Below are 18,954 nucleotides of genomic sequence, written 5' to 3'. Positions count from 1 at the left end.
ATAGAAAAAGGACAGTTTCGGGGAGCCTAAGGGAGTTCAGAGGGCGAGTGAGGCAAGAAGACGGGGGGAGAGCGTGAGCAGCCGAGGTGCTTGGGGATGCCGTCACAGTGACGGGGAATGTTATCTCTCAGGCATCCACCAAATTAATCGTTAATGTTAAGGTTGGGAGAGCCACCATCACTCTTCGGACATTCAGATGCTGGAGCAGGTATTCCCCTGCCAGGTCCACATTATAACTTTCAGTATGTAGGGGACTATAGTTACCAATTTCTGCTTTACCAGTCTTCTTGTAAATGGTGAGTGCTTTTTTAAGCCGAATAGATTTGGATCTGCAAAATGATTGTTGGATGAGATACAGAGAGATGGTTTCTGCGGTCCTGCCTGCATGTAAGGACGATAGCAGTCACTCGTCACACACAACCTGCAGCACAGCTATTCCCACGGAGGACCTCTCTCTCCCCAAAATACCTCTAAATCTAATATAAGTGTTTTAGTTTAAAAAAAAAACAAACAACAAATAAACACCAGTCATATTAGACTTTCTGTAGACAAGCAAGCAATCTGTTTAAGAATAATAAAAGTCAATGTACTCCATCATTTGAACTCTTTGATTCAAGGAGGAGCTGATCCCATTCAGTTTTCTAGGTATAAGTGTTAACTATAAAACTCAGCTTATGTTTGCAAAAATGCGTTTATTTTTTAAGCATCAGTTTTTTGAAAGAAAAATGTAGGACAAGCTACATAGTTACCATAACAGTGCCTTCAACTTGTTTTCACCTGAAAAATGAAGAGTTGTATTAGAAAGAAATCCCTGTAAACAGCTCCCAGTCACATGCTAGCTGGTCAAGGTCCATAAAAATCCTCAAAATAACCATTGAAACTAAAGTCTCCTTCGCTGACAATATTATACAGTGTCTAGCTTATGAGAAAACTGCTAAATTGACAAAAAAAATCATTACGCGTGCTTAACTGTGTACCTGAGCATCAACCTCTGCTCACATTTTTAAAGGGACAACTTGCAGTGTGTAAACATGTATGTATATCATTGGCATAATGAACTGCCAGTTTAATCTGAGAAAACATTTCCATTGACTTCAGTGGGAGATGGACTGTTTGCCTACTCTGCAGCTTTCTCACCGGAAAACTAGAGAAGCCTGCAATAATACTCTCTCTGTGACAGTTACTTCCTTCAGATAGGCATATTTTGGTATTTTCACTTATCTATATGTAAGATCAAGTTCATCGTACTGTGGCCCATAATCATCATCTCACAAATGGGAGAAGAACTACAAGAGTTTACTGTATTTAATCAGTATGTCTTTGCTGCCTTTTAGAGGAACTCCAGTGCAATGGTTATTTCAACCTGGCTATTGTTTGCTTTTTCCCATTTTATTGTAAAACAGTCAAGTAGGAAAACATAATATGCAGAAAATTTTGGGCTGAGTTAAAATGTAATTACATGGAATTGAGTAGTTAGATTTAAAATACACTTAGCAAGTGTTTCTGGTATTTCTTCTATTTTTGTAGCAACATGTAAGATGCTGGTGCTTACTGAGAATGCTTTTGAAAAAACACAGGTTTTCAAAGGCAATAAATCAGTGCCTGTGTTCAGCCAAAACAATCCCCAGGTATCATAAGGATACCATGAAGTTACACAAAGTGGGTGAACTTGGCCAAAGAGCTGTCACTAATTTAAAATAAGGCGTAAATGGCATCCTTTCTTGTCACTGCTTTTCATATCTTCATAGCCGATTATAAAGGGAAAACACCTTGGCAAGGACACCTCTCTTTTAAAAAAGATGTGTCAGCTGAACCCGTTGAGCCAAGGTTTCGTGGGGCAGATCCATCGCAGATACCTCTGGGCCCAAGAAGCCACACGCAGAAGAGAGCGAGGACCTGAACAGCAGCACCAGCATCGTCAAATCCCCCCGTGCCGATGCCGAGTCCGGCTGCGCCCAGCCTGCGGCACGCTCCCAGCGGTCCTGCCCCTCGCGGTCCAAAGGCAAAGGCCCTGTGCTGATGCCCCCCCCCCGCCGTGCCAACGGGGGCAGCTTGGAGGGGAAGAAAGTCACTCGCACCAAGGGCAGGTCCCACTCTCTGGAGTGTTTGAGGAGCCATTGGGAGAATTTGTCTTACAGAGGGTCTTGCACCAGCTGTAGGTGCAAGTTACGGGATGCGTCAGCAATTAAGGAGCAAACTTAGGGCTGGGCGAGGGGGAAATAATGAACTGTGGGAGGGGGAGTGCGGGAAAGATGAAGCAGAGGAAAGCATGGTGACCAGTGGGATGCGCGGGCAGCGGCAAGCCGGGATTGCCGTCCTGAAGCAAGCTGCCAACCTTCACGTGTCTGCAGCCCTGAGTGCGGAGACCAAAACTGCCGTTTATTGTTACTGGCCATTTTCAGGTTCTTGTATGTGTTGTCTGTTTTTAGCAGAGAAGACACTACAGCGAATGTCAGTGTATGGATGTGGGATTGTCTTTGGCTTGATCATAGAGCCATGGAGGTGGGAAAATAGAAGAAAAACTCCTGGGAGGTTTCCACCATTTCCTAGCAAAAGCTTTGTCACTCCCTCCTGTAAATTTTCTAGTCCAGCTAGGTCAGGCGTGGGTGGCACAGCAGTAGGTGTAGTCATGCCAGTTGGGTCGCTCATCAGCTTCCAACACATCGGTCTTAAACAGAGTTCTATCTTCTATATATTGACAGATTTCCAGTGGCACAAAACTCCCCTGAATAAACTCGCAGGATCTTCCACAACGGAGTTGGTAATTGAGTATCACAGAACAGTTTCAGATTTCATATGAAATATCTTCATTCTTTTAAGCTGGCTTTCTTGTCATTCCTTAATTGATGAGGCACTCTCTTTGCTCATGAGCCGACTCCTGATGACCATGCTGCTGTGCCTTGATATCTGGTCCTGAAACTCTGAAGTCATAAAGAAATACAGGATTGGATCCAAACAGCAGTCCAGACTCGCAAGACTTAAGCAAAAGGGTTGGGCATAGAGTGTAATGGTACTCAGGAAGCAGTCTGTAATGACATTTTCTTTCACCAACATGTAGAAAAAGAAGTTGATGTGGTATGGTGCAAAACACACGCAGAACACAATGGCACACATGGAAACCATCCTTAAAGCCTTCCGCCTCTCGCTGCTATTTTGCAGCGGTATCTGGAAGCCCCGAAGAGAGTCTTTTGTTTTCCAAGTACAGAATAAAATAATGATGAGTGGGCCGATGAACCCAAAGAGCTCTGCCGTGCCTGTCATCAGCACGGTGGCCACCTTGCTGTCGATCTGCCGGACTTGAAGGTCTGCAAAGCAGGTATTCGTGTTTTTGGCCAGGCCGTAGCTGCGCATGATGGGGAACGGCAAGCATGCCACCCCAACAAAAAGCCACACCGCAGTGCTGATGGCTACGTCGTACCGCCGCTTCCAGTCCTTGGCTTTGAACGGCTGATACAGGAAAAAATACCTCTGAATGCTAATGCAGGTGAGGAAACAAATGCTGGCGTACATGTTGAGGTACTTCAGGTAGAAACACAGTAAGCAAAGGAATCTCCCAAAAGGCCATGTGGAGTTAATATAATAGTATATTCGCAGTGGCAGCGCAAGGACATGAGCCAGGTCGGCCACGGCCAGGTTGATCATGAAGATGACGGCTTTGTTCTTCTTGCTGATGAAGCGGCACAAGACCCATAAGGCAGCGCTGTTTGCCAGGAGGCCGGGGATGAATATGATGGTGTATGTGGTTGCGTACAGGCTGTTTTTGAACGTTATATTGTGACTGGAGCAGGTCTGGTTGCTCTGCGTCATGACTGGGCTGCTGGAGACATCTGTCGTGGTATAGGGTGGGTGGGTCATTCCTGTAGAGAACAAAAACAGGGGCTGTAAAGGCAAAGGCACTGCAAGAGTTGTCAATATTCACATTTGCATTTCCTATTTGGCTATTCAGTACAAAGTAGAGGTTTGGAAATGTCTTCTGTATAAAACATCCTGCTATCTTCTTCAAAGCTGCCCTTTCAGGGAGTATTCACGCAGGCGTGAGGGACCATTCCTGTTGTGTCAGTCTCCTTGCTGGGCTGTCCGAGTGCCATAAGCATGGGTGAAGCTGTGCCATACTGCTAATAGAGGAGCAGGAGAAGCTGCCTATCCTTTTGGCCATCTCCTTGAGATTATCTGTGGTTTGGTCTCCGGGTAGCAGGGGAGGAATACATGGAAGAAAGATATGCCATAGCCCAGCTTCTGTGTGTGAGGAACCACATGGCTCAACGATCAAAACGTGAGTGCCAACCACTGAATCATACCTGCTGTTAAGTTATACATTAGGCATTGGACGGGTGGCATGTCTCCTGACCCTGTTGTTGGACCTCATGTACCCACATTCTCTGGCATGATGGGGACAGGCCATGTGGAAAAGGGTAGCAGGGAGTGGGCTTGAAAAGTTTGACTGTTGTAAATGCAGCCAGTGGTGCTGTGTGTTTAAGCTAATGTAACAAGCAGAGACCTAATCAGATCACCAACTTCCATTTCTCATCACCCCAGTAGCCTCAGTTTAATACTTTTTTCCATCAGATAATTTTATTTTTAGATACTTCCAATTTCTGGCTTTCCTTTGATTCAGATGAGTAGGGATGGCAAAATGTCACATGTTGAACTGTTGGGCCATCTTTCTTTTGTCAGCTTTGGTAACTGGGACTTGTCTTCAGTAAGGCCAGTTGGTTTTATCAGGTATTTCCCCATAACATTATAATTCTCATTACAGCGATTCCCTCCTTGTCTAATGTAACAGTTAAAATTGAATATCAGCTTCCTATTTCATGTGGCACTGCAGACACTGATTCATTCCTTCTGACTCATTTCCTGCACCACTGGCAAGGGGCATTTGCCAGAAAAAGTCTCTGTAGGTAGATATTAGTAACTCGTACCCTGTTACTAATGTTTTTTTCCTTCATGTTACAAAAAGAGTAGCACTTAGAGCTCTCAAGTGACAAAGAACACAAATAGCTGCTTTTTCAGCTTGTTAATCGTTGCGGTACTTGGACTTGGCAGCTCATACAGACACTGTTCAAGGCTGCAATGGAAGGGTTGTAATTCAGGCCCCAGAAATGCCCAGATGTGGCAAGGTCCCAGCATGGGACACAGGCCACCCTCACCGCGGGTGCAGTGGCTCTGGCTGATGCTGACGGTGAGCAGCCCCACCTAACCACTGCTCCTGCAGGCTCCCCAGACAGATGCTGCCGCCAACTTTCTTGCTTTTCATTTTAAACTTGTCTTTCATTTTCTCACAGTCTTCAAAAAGCAAGGTCTGCATGTTTATCTCCTGCAACACCCTCGCTTTAGCAGCTGGGCTACATCCTTCAGTTGCACCAAACATCAAAGAAGTGCTGCAGTCAAGAAACCCTCTCTCTAATCCCCTTCCTTCACCAAGACGGCATGAGTACATGGAGGCCAGGTGCCTCAGAGCACACCTCCCAGGCTGGTTTTTTCTCTCCAGTGCAATCCCTCCAGTCTGCCATTCGCTCCCAGTAACCCTTGCCCCAGGGCAGCTCTGGGACGAGATGCTGTGCTCCGTGGTGGGGTGTCCCCAACTGTCCCCATCCCAGGACACCACAGCCTTGCTCCTATCACGAGGCCATAACATGCCCATGAGGGGGGAAGAGGCTCAAAGGGTGCTGGAAACAAGGGGGAAAGATGCATCTGGCCCATGGCCTTATCTCCATGAGAAGAGGAGATAAGCAACGCTGAATGCAACGGTCTGAGAAGCAACATTGGAGGCCTCCCGCTCTCCTTTCTGGTGCTCCTCAGGACACTGAGACAGGGAGTGGACAGGGCATGGAGCTGAGCACTGGGGTGTTCGGTCAGGACATTGCTTCTCAGAGAGGTAAATTGGGGTTCCATCCCATTTCTTGAGAGGGCTGTGAATTTCTGGCGCTCTGGAGGTTTGTGTTCCCTTTCCATCTGGTTCATCTGCAGCTCTAGCTGGACATGCTGTCTGCTGCCCTTGCCTCCAGTAAGAGCACCACTCATTACACCCAATTTCTGTCCCTTCAGGTGACCTCCCACTTTCCCAAGAAGCCATTAAAAAGCCACTTTCAAAGTTACTAGCTGCCTGGTTTCCCTTGGATGTCAAGGTTAGGCTGACTGTCTGGTGCCCCTCCAAAACACAAGTGCTAAATGGCCATTGAAACCATGGAGGATTAGGTACATTTGCAAAATGTTCTATTTTAAGGACACACTTATATTTAAATGCTGGCCAATGGACCTGTGTTCTTCAGTTCCAATGAGTCATAACAGTCAGTTTGCTTACTGAGGTCCCTAGATACAGTTAGCCCTTATTTACATTTCATGTGACAGCTAAGGACTAAACCGCAATGTCAGCGATCAGAATAATCAAGTTCAGGCTGCTGACTCAAACTGGCCTCTGAATGGAGCCATTTAGGGTAAACCGACGTGTCCAGGATGCGTATGCTGCAACACAAGGGTGATACTGAATGCACACGCTTGATACCAGAAATCAGCCTTTATTTTCTGATTGCAGCAAACTGTGCCCAGGCACGCAGACGAGCACAGGGCTGGGCTCCAAAGGCTGCAGCATGCCTGAGACCATGGTGGAGCCCAAAGCAAGGAGAGATTTCCCCCAGCAGCCTTCATCTTCATCTGCTAATTGTCCACAAGGTGTCAGAGTTAATCAAGATTTCATTTCTTTGCCCTCCTCTTTAAGGTATTTTTCTAACCCCAAGGGACTAGGGCTGTCTGAGTGGCAGGAGGCAGAGGCAGTGGTGTGACTATGGTCTCATGAGTTCATGTTGCTATCTTCTAGGGTGATCCCAAATTGAAAAACTCTTGTGTTGCTGAATAACTGATACTAGGAAAAAAAAATGCCCCCAGGAGTAGTCCTTATATTGCTGGTATTTACAGGCAGAAGACACCTGAAAAGCTGCACTTTGATGGAGGCCAGGGAGCCGCTTTGAACCTTGGAGCCAAAAGGTGATAAAACCCAGCCTGTGGAAATGCAGGTGATGTCCCATCCCCACCACCCCGAGCAAATGTTACACCGTGGTTGACGAACAGGAGAGGTATGGTCCGTGGAGTCAGGAAAAGCCTCTCCTTTGCATTCAATGAACTTGGGGTCAGGCCATTTATAATGAAGTGGACTGAGCAGGATGACCTGGCTGGCAGTGCAAAAGCATTAATACAATTAACACATACATGGGTGATGTCTGCTGGCTCATCAGAACAGGGCACTTTCTGAGAATAAATTACTTCATTACAGTGTCATAAAAATATAATGAGATTAAACCATCTCTTTGGACAAAATGCACCCAGGCATATGCACAGGGGACTACAGAATGATTGCATTTCAGCCCTTCCTCCCACTTCTCTTGTTCAGATTGAAGCTTAATCCCACACTGTCTCCTTATCTTCCCACCTGTGCACAAAAGCAGACACACAGAGATACCATTGAATGTCTGAAATTAGTCTCCAAAGCTGTAAAGAAAGCAGAGTCATTTGCTGCATGATGTGTGTACAGCAAAGGTAGAAGGCTGAAAATCTCCATCAGATTTTATTTATTTATTATATTTATTTATTTATTATATTGCAGGGAGACAGCTCCTACTGCAACGTTGTTTTCAGAATATGAAATTTAAAAAAAATTGTAGTAAATAAATACACTTTAACTACTGGTTTTTACATTTTAAATAGAGTCTGTATTTCTGAGGCTGTTGCAGTAAGGACATAATGAAGTGTGCACATTATTACTTGTAGCTGGATGAAGCTAAACATGGCATTTCTAGGAAAAAGATGTTCATCTTGACAGGACTGAGAAGCAAAGGAATATCATTCCAGAGTCCTGGATTTTTCTGGCATGGCCGTCAGCAGACAGGTTAGTTGATTTGATTAAGACACAAATGCCTCTACATTCTGCCCTCATTGCATGGCCGTGAATGTCTCACGCTATTGCACTCGCACTTTGGTATGAAACCTCTGCAGTCAGAAGTGGAAAGTTCTACAGTTAAGGGTACTTTTTCTGGTTTTCTTCTTCCACAAAAAAAGAGCAGATCTGGGTTGTTTGATCTGTTGTGATGAGATGTTTTCGTTTTGCAACACTAATCTAATTCTCACTTCTGCAGCTCCGGCAGCTGAAGAAGCAGGACATGCACACGCAGCAGGATACCGGCAGCCCTCTTGGAGCTCTTGCTCCAGGCTGGCGAGGGCTGTCCCGCGGATGGACTTCCATCATGGATACGGTTCCCCTGGCTGGTGATGTTCGCACTGGAGCCAGGCTCCCAGCACTTTCACTTGACCCAGAAAACATGCCCTTGAACAAAAATCACACTCTTACTTCACACATCCTACTGCTCCAGCCTGCTGCTGAAGTCCTCTCCTACATAAATGTGCGGGAAGCCAGATCTGACATACTGACTCACCTTTGGTGCGGTTCTCTTTTGATTTACTTAAAGAAATTTCAGATTCAGGAGCCACCCACTATGAATCCTGTCTGTAAGTGCCAAATTGCATGTGTGCTATATTGCTGTGCTCCCGTCAGAGGTGAGCTGCCGGTGCAAGTGAATGCAAGCCCATCAGTAAGCCACCTTTTACAAAGTAAAGTTTAAAACCTTCACTCCCTGAAGTAAGTTAAGTGTTAATCCAGACCAGTGACTGCAGTCTGAATTATGAATTAAAACTGCCTCAGGGTTCTCATTAAGAAAAACAAGCCCAAGCAATCTTGCTGTTTTTGTCATATTGTGTCCCACTGACTAATATTAATTAATTTCCTACTGTTGCAATTCAGTCAAAGAGCATTGGATGGCACAAAGACAGGCAGCATGTGGATTTTTTTAATAGTAATATAAATCACCATTAGAAAAAACAGATTTGCAAGTTTCCCTTACTGTCAAGTATGATTTTAAAAGAAAAGATATTCCCTGAGAAATCAGGCAAAAGAAGGAAATTGTACCTAGCAATGACACTGGAGAACAGTTGGAGACCAGCTAATTGCCCACGCTCTAACATTTTGCTTTCTCTAGCAACAGCAACTTCATGCAGCCGCTGTTTCAACTCCTCCATGTGTTCATACAGAGGATTGGCGTGCAAGGAGGGCTGCTGTTTTTTCAAGCCTCAAAAGTGCCACAAATCTCCTCCCGGCAAGAGCCAACCCCTAAGAAAAAGCCCGAGGAGCTCAACGTTTTTTCGTAGGAAACAGCATAGGCTCGTGAACGAGGGTTCTAGATCGCAAAGAGAGAGCTTAAAAGCAGCCTTACCTTTTCAGGCAGAAACCCAGCTAAGTGCAACTGTGCTGGCGGGAGGAAGTGGAGTGTCCTGGCTGCACCGCGCCAGCCGTGTTTACATGTGCACGGCGACCTGAATGACATCACGGGGTGCTGCAAGGTGCTGCTTTGCCTGCGGCTCCGTGCTGCGGCTGCTGCTGGCTCGCAGCCCCCACCTGCTTCGGGGAGACTCGCTTGCTGGGCTCCCAGCCCTGCTGAGCTGAGTCCCGGCCAGGCATACGCAGGGTCGTCCCAAAATCGGGTTCACGTGCCTTCGTCCTCGGTGGTTTTCTCTCCCGCCGCTCCGCCGCGATGGCTTGGCACCCCCCGGGGCTGCCGTGGGAGAAGGTCCCGAGCGGAGCTGGGTGCTGCTCCGTGCAGGGCACCCCTTCCTCCTCTCCCACTCTTCCTCCTCTCCAAGCAGAGCTCCGAGCTGACCATGGAAACGCTCCTGAGGTTTCTGCTTGCTCCTCCCTGCGAAGTTCAGCTTTGCTCTTGCCTCCTGATGGCAGGGCTGTAGATGGTCATAGCCATGCGTGAGCCTCGGCTGGCAGTTGCTCTGTTTCACCTAGTGCTAAGCCCTCTTGCTGATGAAGTCCAACTTCCCAACGGCTTTTTATAGCACTCGCCTGAGCCTTGGTTGACATTTCTCTTGAACTAAATAAGCAGGCAGCTCAGTTTACACTTGCTGGAGTTCCCTGCCAGCAATGTCAAACAGTGGCACTTCTTAAATTGTTTCAAGCAACGGGGTGAAATCCAGCCTCACCCTTATCCCAGGGGGTAAATGTATTAGTGAGGCTAGGACTTTACCCTCTTAGGGGATCTAATTGTTTGGATTTTCAGAAAGCCACCGGGAATCTGCCCTGCTTTGCCTCTTCTGGGTCGGCCTCTGGCTTGCAGCACACAACTGTCCCTGTAGCTCAGCAGTTTAACTCTCTGCTCTGTCGTGGTTTAAGTGTGTGAAGTAGAACATCACTGCAGCTACTGCCTGTCTTGGAGACAATATAGACATTGATGTCTGACTGCTCAGAAACCTCAGAGACCCAAACCTAGTGGCTCTGATTCAAATAAGAATGCCTCACAATGAACACCCCCTAAAATGCAGCGCTGTGCTTTACAGACGGTCCTGTTTCCATGAATTGTCAAAGGACATTGGTAGAAGTTGGGAGACTGTCAGATGTTTATTTTAAAATTATTTATATGGGCTTCATGAAAAGCAATAGTGAGCTTTTGGCCGATGTTGCAGTGTTTATCAGTACATCCTGTTTAGCTGATTTTTTAAGTTGTTCATCAGCAATGGGAACATATTTGCTGGAATTTATTCAACCACAAAGTTGTCTTTAACATTAAATCACCGCACGATACTCCATAGCCTGGCAAGCTAAGCAGAGCCTCATTTGGAAACAGCAATTCAGAAACAGTTCACTGATTGACCCGACTAGCATTTCTGGAAAACAAACGTTATCAACTCTTCCGCAGATGCTCTCTTGTCTGCATGAAGTTCCATCTGTAACGCTTTCATCCCCACTCAGTTGTCACTAATAGACCTGAGTGATTTGAGCAAAAGCCACAATCCGTGTAGAAAGCAGAGATGAAGTTAATCATAGTTGCACTTGTACCTGTCGGTAGGTGAAGCATTGCAGTTACAAAAGTAAACTGTAACAATAAAAAAGGGTGCTTGTGAAAATTCACTGTATACTTAAGAACAGGTCTACTTACAGAAGAGATGCAGCCACTGTTGCTGCTCTATGCACATAAATTGTTCTGGCAGCCTGGTTTAGGGCAGATTGTTACACAAGAAGTGTAGGAGCAAGACAGAGATTTAAAGGCACAAGTCATATAAAACCTACAGAATAGTTCTGCCGAATTTCTTTGTGCTTCAATTTACCCAGCTGCAAAGTGGGGATAACATTTTTCCTGTCTGAATGTGGATGTTTGCTGTCTGGACTTTCGTGAGACTCAGCTAGAAGATTACGTACATTCAAAAAACTTCTGCGACCTGTCCAGCACCATGCATCCTTGGTACTGGAAGAGGACTTTGGCATCGCCAGTCTGGAGGATTTGAACCTTGCTTGCCAGTATTGCGTATCAGTTATCCTGCAGGCAGGGAGTGAGGAAGTGGATATTTTCTGCTGATAAAACTGAACTCACTCTAGGGATTTTGCAGTTACACTGGTTACAGATGTACTTTCCCTATAGATCTATCTGCCCTGATTCTGTAGGTAAAACTTTTTTTTTACATAGCATGCCAAAGACTGTTCCCACTCTTGGTTTTTGCTTACCAGGATAATGAGCTTGCTAGAAATATTCGCTACCATAATTACCTATATTAGAGGAGAGCTTGGCTCCTGCGAAACAGCATGGGCAGCATTTCCTGGCGTTCAGAGAAGGGGCTTGACCTCAGCTATATTTGTGTCGCTCTGGGTTGGTTACTTGTGGAGTTCAGCCCGGGGTGGTCTGCAGCGTGACTTTGGTGTGCTCCACGGTAGAGAAGAGAAGCCCGTGTGGAGCGGGCTCCCCCGTGAGAGGATGCCCCAGGCTGCTGCCGTCGGCAGAGCCTACCTGCCGGTTTGGGAAGCGTGGGGGTTCAACCGCAGCAGCAGCCTGACGTTAGCTGCTGCGGCGTGCCGGTGCCAGCGCTGCCGCCGTTATGTAATGAATAATTGAGCAATACACGCTCTTGTGGCTTTAATGCAAAAAAAAGAAGTCCAAATTTGCCTGTTTGTCTGCTAGGAAGCTTGTTTCAACGTGCGAGAATGAACACATGTAGAAACGTGTTACTGTGCCTTTTTCATGCTTCTGTTTCCGTTCTGAGTTCTTTTCCAGAATCCAAAATTAGGTTCCGACTATGTGTCTTGCCGGCAGTAACAGCATCAATGCCTTTTAGCTCATAGAATATTTGAAGCAGTTCTTTCAGATATGTGTGTTTTCCACATGTTCAAGGGAAGGAGTCACATGAGGAAAAAAATCAATCTCTAATGAAACAAATTACAGCCCCTTAGCGGGAATCAGGGGAAAAACAATTACATGTCTGAATTATTAGTGTCACTAATATATAATTATTAACATTTGCCTGAAATAAAGACTTAGAGTTAGTTTTCATGTCGTAGCATGGAGAGCAAATTTATTTTGCTGTCGAGCCAAGCCTTCATAGTACAGAAAAGCAGATATTCAGTGAAAGATACTGCCAAAAAGTTATATGAGTTTGGTCAAAAGTTGTACTATGACAAACAGAAAGTAAATATTTGTATCCTGATTGTCTGTCTTCTTATGGAGAACTAGATGGGCTTATTTAAAGGAGTACAATGACTTATGATAGAAAGTGGAAAGCATATATGCAGATTAAAGTACATAAATGTGTTGTTTATTCTAAAATCCTCTCACATGCTATAAATCATAACAAAAAGAGGAAAACAGAATGGCAAACATTTCAGAATTCTGTACTTTTATCTATGTATTTGGGCCCCCAGATGATAATCATTTTTTCCCTTGCAAAAAAAAAAAAAAAGAAAAAGCAGGTATATTGAAAAGGTAAAACCTGGGTGTACTGTGAGAAATCATTTCTAATTACCTGCCTGCATTTTTATGGCAACTGAAATGTTATTGCTCATTAGTGACTCTTTTGCTGTTACAGAGCTACAGTTACATAGCATAGTTAAAACATGCTGTTAATAATTTCCTCTGGTCCTAGTACAGACGGACATGTTACTTTTGCCCAAAAGAGAGGCAGATTCTGTTTGAAATAGATAGGTTTTTAATTCAAAGCAGGAGCATTTCCTAATAGAGAACCCTGCTAGTTCTGTCTTAGTTCATCACTGACTACATCCCACAACAGTCCCTCCCTTCCGTGGGCTCTTGAAACTGTGAATAGATAATGAACTGAAAACATTCATATCCAAGTGTCTCTACAGTAATAAAAATATTCCTCTCTGACAGCAGAAAGAGAAAGGAAATCTTAGAATGTTTTGGAGTCTGGGATACCCAAAACCTTGGAGTTCACCCCAGATTTTATTCAGACTAGCTGAGCACCTTGAATCTCTGGAACTGGGTAAAACTCTGAGAAGATTTTCTCATGGGAGATTAGGGGCTTGCCAATACCAGCTGCAAGTACTTACCCATCAGAACCATTGCTCTTTTGTTATTGTTATTTACTTCCAAAGTTCTGTTTTTCGGCAGAAACTAAAAAGGAGGAAATATGTCTTCTACTCTTAACACACCATAGCCTCTGAGAAGTATTTTCCATGCAGCCAATACTAAAAATAGCTTCATCGGTTGTCTTTGCTAAAACTTCTTTGCCATTCTTTACAGTTCAGAATCCCTTGACACACAGAATCCAGTAACCTATGGCCTTTTTGAGCAGATAAAAGAAAATTTTGTGGGGGAGGGACCTGGGGGGGAATGCACGCTTATTTTTGTCGGTGGTGATTTTAATTTCTTTGCCCAGTTTGTCCAAAAGGCTTGCAAAAGTTCTCTTTCCAAGGGGGTCTGTATAGCAGTGAGTAACCCTGTAACAGCTGCCGCAAGCCCGCACAAGTGATTCCTTTTTCTTATCTGCACAGTGTATTGAGCACATCCTTTACACGCAGCATTCCTGGAGGAGAAAGACTGGCACAATCTGGTGAGATCCAACTAAATGTAAAGGTTATACAATTAACAGCCTTTAGAGCTCTCTGCGTAAGGATCTTCTAGTGTCAGATCATCATACTAAGGGAACCAAAACCAGCTTAGAAACTATCTGCTAGAGTGATGTCAACTCTTACATGCTGGTGACTAACCCCTCTTGTACTGGCAAGCCAATTATGAGAGTAAGGGTAATGAAAGTCTGCAATAGTGGTGTGAACTTGTACATCCTCAGGTTGTTGCCATTAGGAACCTACCTGAAATATAATAGCTGGCTTTCAGGAAATGAGATTTTCAACCTGTACTGGAACCCTTGCAGCATTCCCATGCCCTCAGCTCACCCTCTTGCCTAAGCCAGCAGATACGGTAACTGTTAAGTGCGGTAGTGCCTGGGTCAGCAGGGGAAAGCTCATGAAACTGGTGTGGGAAGATCCACGGTTCTGAGTTCAGGTATTTACATGTTTGCAGTACTTCCTCTCAGCAGACCAAAGGAGTTCCCACCCGTTATGCAACATTGCTTATCAGCATAGGAGCGCACATAGTGATTGCACACATGTGGAGAGGCAGAGAAGGGGCACCAGGAAGGCCAGAGGGGACATGAGGCTGCTTCAAAAGCCATTGGTGTGCCAATGTCTCAAACATTGTCTGTGATGTTACAGGTTGCTGCACTCTGCACATGATGCCTGCAAAGCGAAGGGCAAGCATTTTCATGTGAACTGGAACACAAAAAGCAAAGAAATCCACTCCACGGGGGATTCCCAAGACTGGAAAACACCCTCCTAATAAATATGAGCAACTTCCACTCATGTTCTTCATCACATTTGCTTCATAAGGCTGTGCTTCCTCTTTCACTTCATCTGGGTAGACAGCAGCAAAGGTTTCAGCAAACCAAGAACTTAATCAAATTTAAAAACTAGGAACAACCTGACAAGAATGAGGTCAGACTGCTAACATATACAAATGAGACTGGTGCACAGATAGAACTATACAAAAGCAAAAGTCAAAGCAAGTCAACTAAACTCAACATACTGAAGTACTGGTAGGGGCTTGGCACTAAAGCTAATCCCCTGTAAGCCCCTTTCATATCTTTTGCCCTAAACCAAAGCCAACTGCAGCTGAAGGAAGATGAAATCCTTCACAACTTCACTGGCCGTTCTTCAAAGTAATAATCAAGTGCGTGCAGCCAGCAGTGTGTGGGCTGAGGCCCAAGCAGCTGTACGTGCTGCTGGCAGGCCAGGAATCCAGGCTGGAAAGTGATCCCCAGTGTCCAGACCTCTTTACTAAGAGGCCAAGAGGGTGCAGAAGGGCTAAGAGGTACAGGAACAGAGAACAGTGGGACTGCAATGGAAACACCTTCTATGTATGCTCTGTAGGACAAGATTGTGCTAAAAATGTGATATTTCCCAAGGGAGGTTAGCAGGTGTCTGCATCCCCAGAAATTGTGCAGAGCTGGCAACATCATGATGGATTGGTGCAGTAAAAGGCCTGTCACGTGCCGTGTAGGACAAACAAGGCGTCTTAGGAGCGTGAACACAGGGCTAGGCATGTGCCTAGGTATCAAGATGTAAACCTGTTCAGAGACAAAAAATGAGTTCGATGACATCAACGACTACCACAAAGAGATCAACAGCAAAAGTCGTATTTCAGGTCTACTTTGGGTAGCTCCTGTCTGGTAAAGGACTACAAGGAGAATGATTCATGGGAGAAAACAGGCTCATGAAACAATCATTTTATCATTTCATTAAGACCAGAAACAGCACTGGCAGTACCTACAAATCAAAGCATCTGCAACAAGGATTTCACTGGTTGATTGGAATAATGAACAGTCATGAGAAGGTTTTGCTCCTATCACTACTTTCCATGCTAACAGAGCAGGGTAAAGTCTTGGGAGCTGGTTTAATTTCCCTGCCCAAAAGTGGAGGCTCAGGGATGTATGTACATGAAGATAGAGCAGCTTTATCTCAACCCTTCCTGAGAAACATTAGCTAAGCATAATCAGTTTGGGGGTTTTTTTTGCTTATAAAGAACTTTTGTAAGCTATCATTCTTGCACTAAGTGCCTTACTGTGCTTAGAGGACTCCACTGAAGATGAACACAACCAATTATGAACGCCAAGTTTGTGCCTTCCTGTGGGTATGGACGGAGCTACAGTTGAAGACCTACAGTACAGCAAGTTCTAGGCAAATAGGCAAAGGAGAGCTGGGAAGAGGCATGGAAACGAGCTGTGGCATCCCACAAGAAGGTGGATTTGGTCCTCTGCAACTGGTGGGAGGGAGCAGAGCAGGAGCCAGCGGGACTGCGTGTCGGACCTGGGGCCTGCTTCCCATTTTGGAGAATGCTGTCCCTTGCTTGCATCGCATGAGGACTGTTAAATCTAGCTATGTGTTGGAAGGAATGAGTAAGTCTTTACTATTACAGGCAGTTCATTTGGACAGAGTCGTCAAGATTTCCTTGGCAATGATAATTCACTGGCCCTGTTGATTTTTTCAGTCACTACTTCTCCTTTTGACAATTTCTCCAGCATCTCTGTATTTAGGTTGTCCCCTTTTTTCTATTTTCTCTTTCAAATTTGTCTTTCACTCATCAGTCACTGTTTTCCTCTGACACCTGGGGAGGAAATGCAACACAACAGTATCTTAATTACGCCTGCAGCATTCTGTGGTTTTGCCATGTTTGAAGCAGAAAGCATCCTTCAGATTCTGGGGTGACACAATGGTTAAGCTACATCCTATTTTTCTTACTTTTTTTTCTCACTTTTTTAGCTTCTCACCTATTTTGTTTTCTATCCATAATGTGGATTGTATCAAACTACCGATTACTTAAATGGTATTTCTGAAGCTGGGGTATCAGTTGCCTTAAGGGATGTTTCTAACTATATATGATCAGATATAGGATTAATGAGCTAGAAGAAGGAACATTTGTTGCCTTTGAGTCAGTCTAAATTTATTTTTCCCCCTGCATTACAGTTATACTTGGAGAGGGAAAGCGCAACTAGCAGTTGCACTACCCTTGAACCAGTACCACGACTCCTACCTATTTGTTAGGGCTTAAATCCGAGCTTTAACTGGCAAAATCCCATGCAAACTTTCCACATCATTTCTAGGGCTGAGATTGGGATAATGCCTCTGTCTTTAAAACCTGTTGAGAAACTGAAGAGTATGGTCTGGGGGGCTCCAAGTGTAGAACATCCCAATGAACAGTCAAAGAGAGAAAAAGTTCTGAATTGGCTTCTTAAAAAGTCTAATTTCAGACTAAAAGCAAAGTTCCTTATTTTCCCTCCTCCCTGAAATCGCTGGAAGAATGCACAACAGTCCTATGATCCCCTGTCAATCAAGCCGTAGCTAATCCCAGTTTGCATTGTGCTCTGACTGAGAAATTATAGCTGCCTTTGGACTAGAACTGGACTCTACACTTTCTCATTTCAGGCTGGGTTATTGGGTTTGGGCTTTTTTGTTTGGTTTTTTTCTTTTTTTTTTTTTTTTTTTTTGGCTTGCTGAGCTTTCATAAAACACTTTGGGGTTTTTTTTTCTGTTTATTCTTCCTAAGCAGAACACAGATGTTTCCCAGATCTGTTAGTAATTCTCAGGTTCCTCTTCCACATCGATGTCAACCCCATCTCTACTTTTCCCAGGACGTCTCAGCATCTTTGCATCTAGGTAAAAAAAAAAACATTTTTAGCCACAGTAAATGACAAAATACATCGTCTTGGATAGCTGCATCTCATAAATTCATGGCGCAACCATTTTTTTCTGAGAACAATTGTGCAGTTAAAAAAAAAAAGAAACCACTGGTTTGTGGTCAAGACATGCACAGTGATGTGAGAGTTTTACTCAATTGAATAATGGTGTCAAGGTGCAAAGATCAGCTATGGTGATGCCTTTTTTTTTCTTTCTTACTTTCTAACTGGAAAGAGAACTAATGTCTGGAAGAAGCACTGAACAGTCACCGTATCAGGGATTTCAATTTAGCTCTATTAACATGTATTTATTAGATTGCGGCAGAGCAAAAGACATCAGGCTTCATCAGAGCAATATCCTGCCTTTCGTCAGCAGTCTCAACAGATGCTTCGGAGGAAGGAGAGAGATGCCTTCCACAGTGTGTGTGGCAGTGAGACGGCGTGTATTAGAGCAGGAGGGAAATTCCAGCGAGAGCACATGAGGGCTATCGCAAGGGCTGAGCAGTGTTTAACCACTCTTACTGCAGCTGTGCTGTGGCTGGTGCGTGTTTAGACAACTCAGGCAAGTAAGAAGTGCCTGTGCCCTGAAGGATGGTGCCATGGGAGAGGTGTAGGAAACAGAAAGGGATAAGCATGTCCTGATCAGTCCATGGACTACCTTGCAGGAGGAGGAAGGGAGACTGACCACATACAGTCTGGCACTGAGATGGTGTCAGGCACAGACGCCTTTGAACCGTAGAATAGGCACTGCAGAGCAGCGAGAGAGAAACAGAACTGATTTCACATGGAGTCAGGCCAAATGTGCGAGCAGGAAATGTTCATTATTTGCTGGCAATATGGTTTCTTGTTAAAACCGGTAAAAGTAATTAATCCTGTTCTCGTGGGGAGTGAATGAGTGATGGCAACAAAATATATTTTTGCTTCCTAAAACATAGATTAGAGCCATTGCAGAAGTAAGAGGAGCTCTGCAGCTGAGGGAACTCATTGTTTTTCTGTCCTCATTCAATCCTGTCCGTTGAGAAAAGATTACCAGAAGATGGAGAGAGGGCATTAAAATCCTATCATGGTGCTGTTTAAACATGACCGTTTTCACATTAAGGTGTGAACTCATCGCACATAGCTTAGCAGCCTCTTCCATTACAGCTGTATTTTAAAAATTACGTGTTTAAGCCCAAAACTCACCTTCCTTTCATCTCACAGCTACTTCTTCAGACAAGGCTATATATAACTTCCATCTGAAACTGGCCCAGAGCAGTACGTGGCTGCTTTCTGCTCGTATATGTTGGGGCTAGACCCACTGCATCTGCATATCCTTGAACAATAAGCACTCCCATGCCTGATGTTTGGACACTTAAGCCACTGCAGAGGCTTGTATGCAGCTCAGGGGTTTCTCCT

General features: G+C 44.8%; 1 protein-coding gene across 1 annotated transcript; it reads right to left on the bottom strand.

Moving 5' to 3' along the window:
• Positions 1-657: 657 nt before the first annotated feature.
• LOC115333832 (putative P2Y purinoceptor 10) lies at positions 658-9,817 on the bottom strand. Its single transcript, XM_029997317.2, has 2 exons — positions 9,258-9,817; positions 658-3,857 (listed from the first exon to the last, which is right to left on the bottom strand). Exon 2 carries the CDS (start codon positions 3,853-3,855, stop codon positions 2,833-2,835), a length of 1,023 nt encoding a protein of 340 aa, XP_029853177.1. The 5' UTR covers positions 3,856-3,857; positions 9,258-9,817; the 3' UTR covers positions 658-2,832.
• Between the last annotated feature and the right edge of the window lie 9,137 nt (positions 9,818-18,954).

Source organism: Aquila chrysaetos, chromosome 21 (genome assembly GCF_900496995.4).
Source record: "Aquila chrysaetos chrysaetos chromosome 21, bAquChr1.4, whole genome shotgun sequence".
Lineage (NCBI taxonomy): Eukaryota > Metazoa > Chordata > Aves > Accipitriformes > Accipitridae > Aquila > Aquila chrysaetos.
This window is presented reverse-complemented; position numbering and strand designations above follow the sequence as displayed.

Excerpts from the sequence above, each read along its gene's own strand:
- LOC115333832 (XM_029997317.2), bottom strand. The coding sequence starts at position 3,855 with ATGACCCACCCACCCTATACCACGACAGATGTCTCCAGCAGCCCAGTC.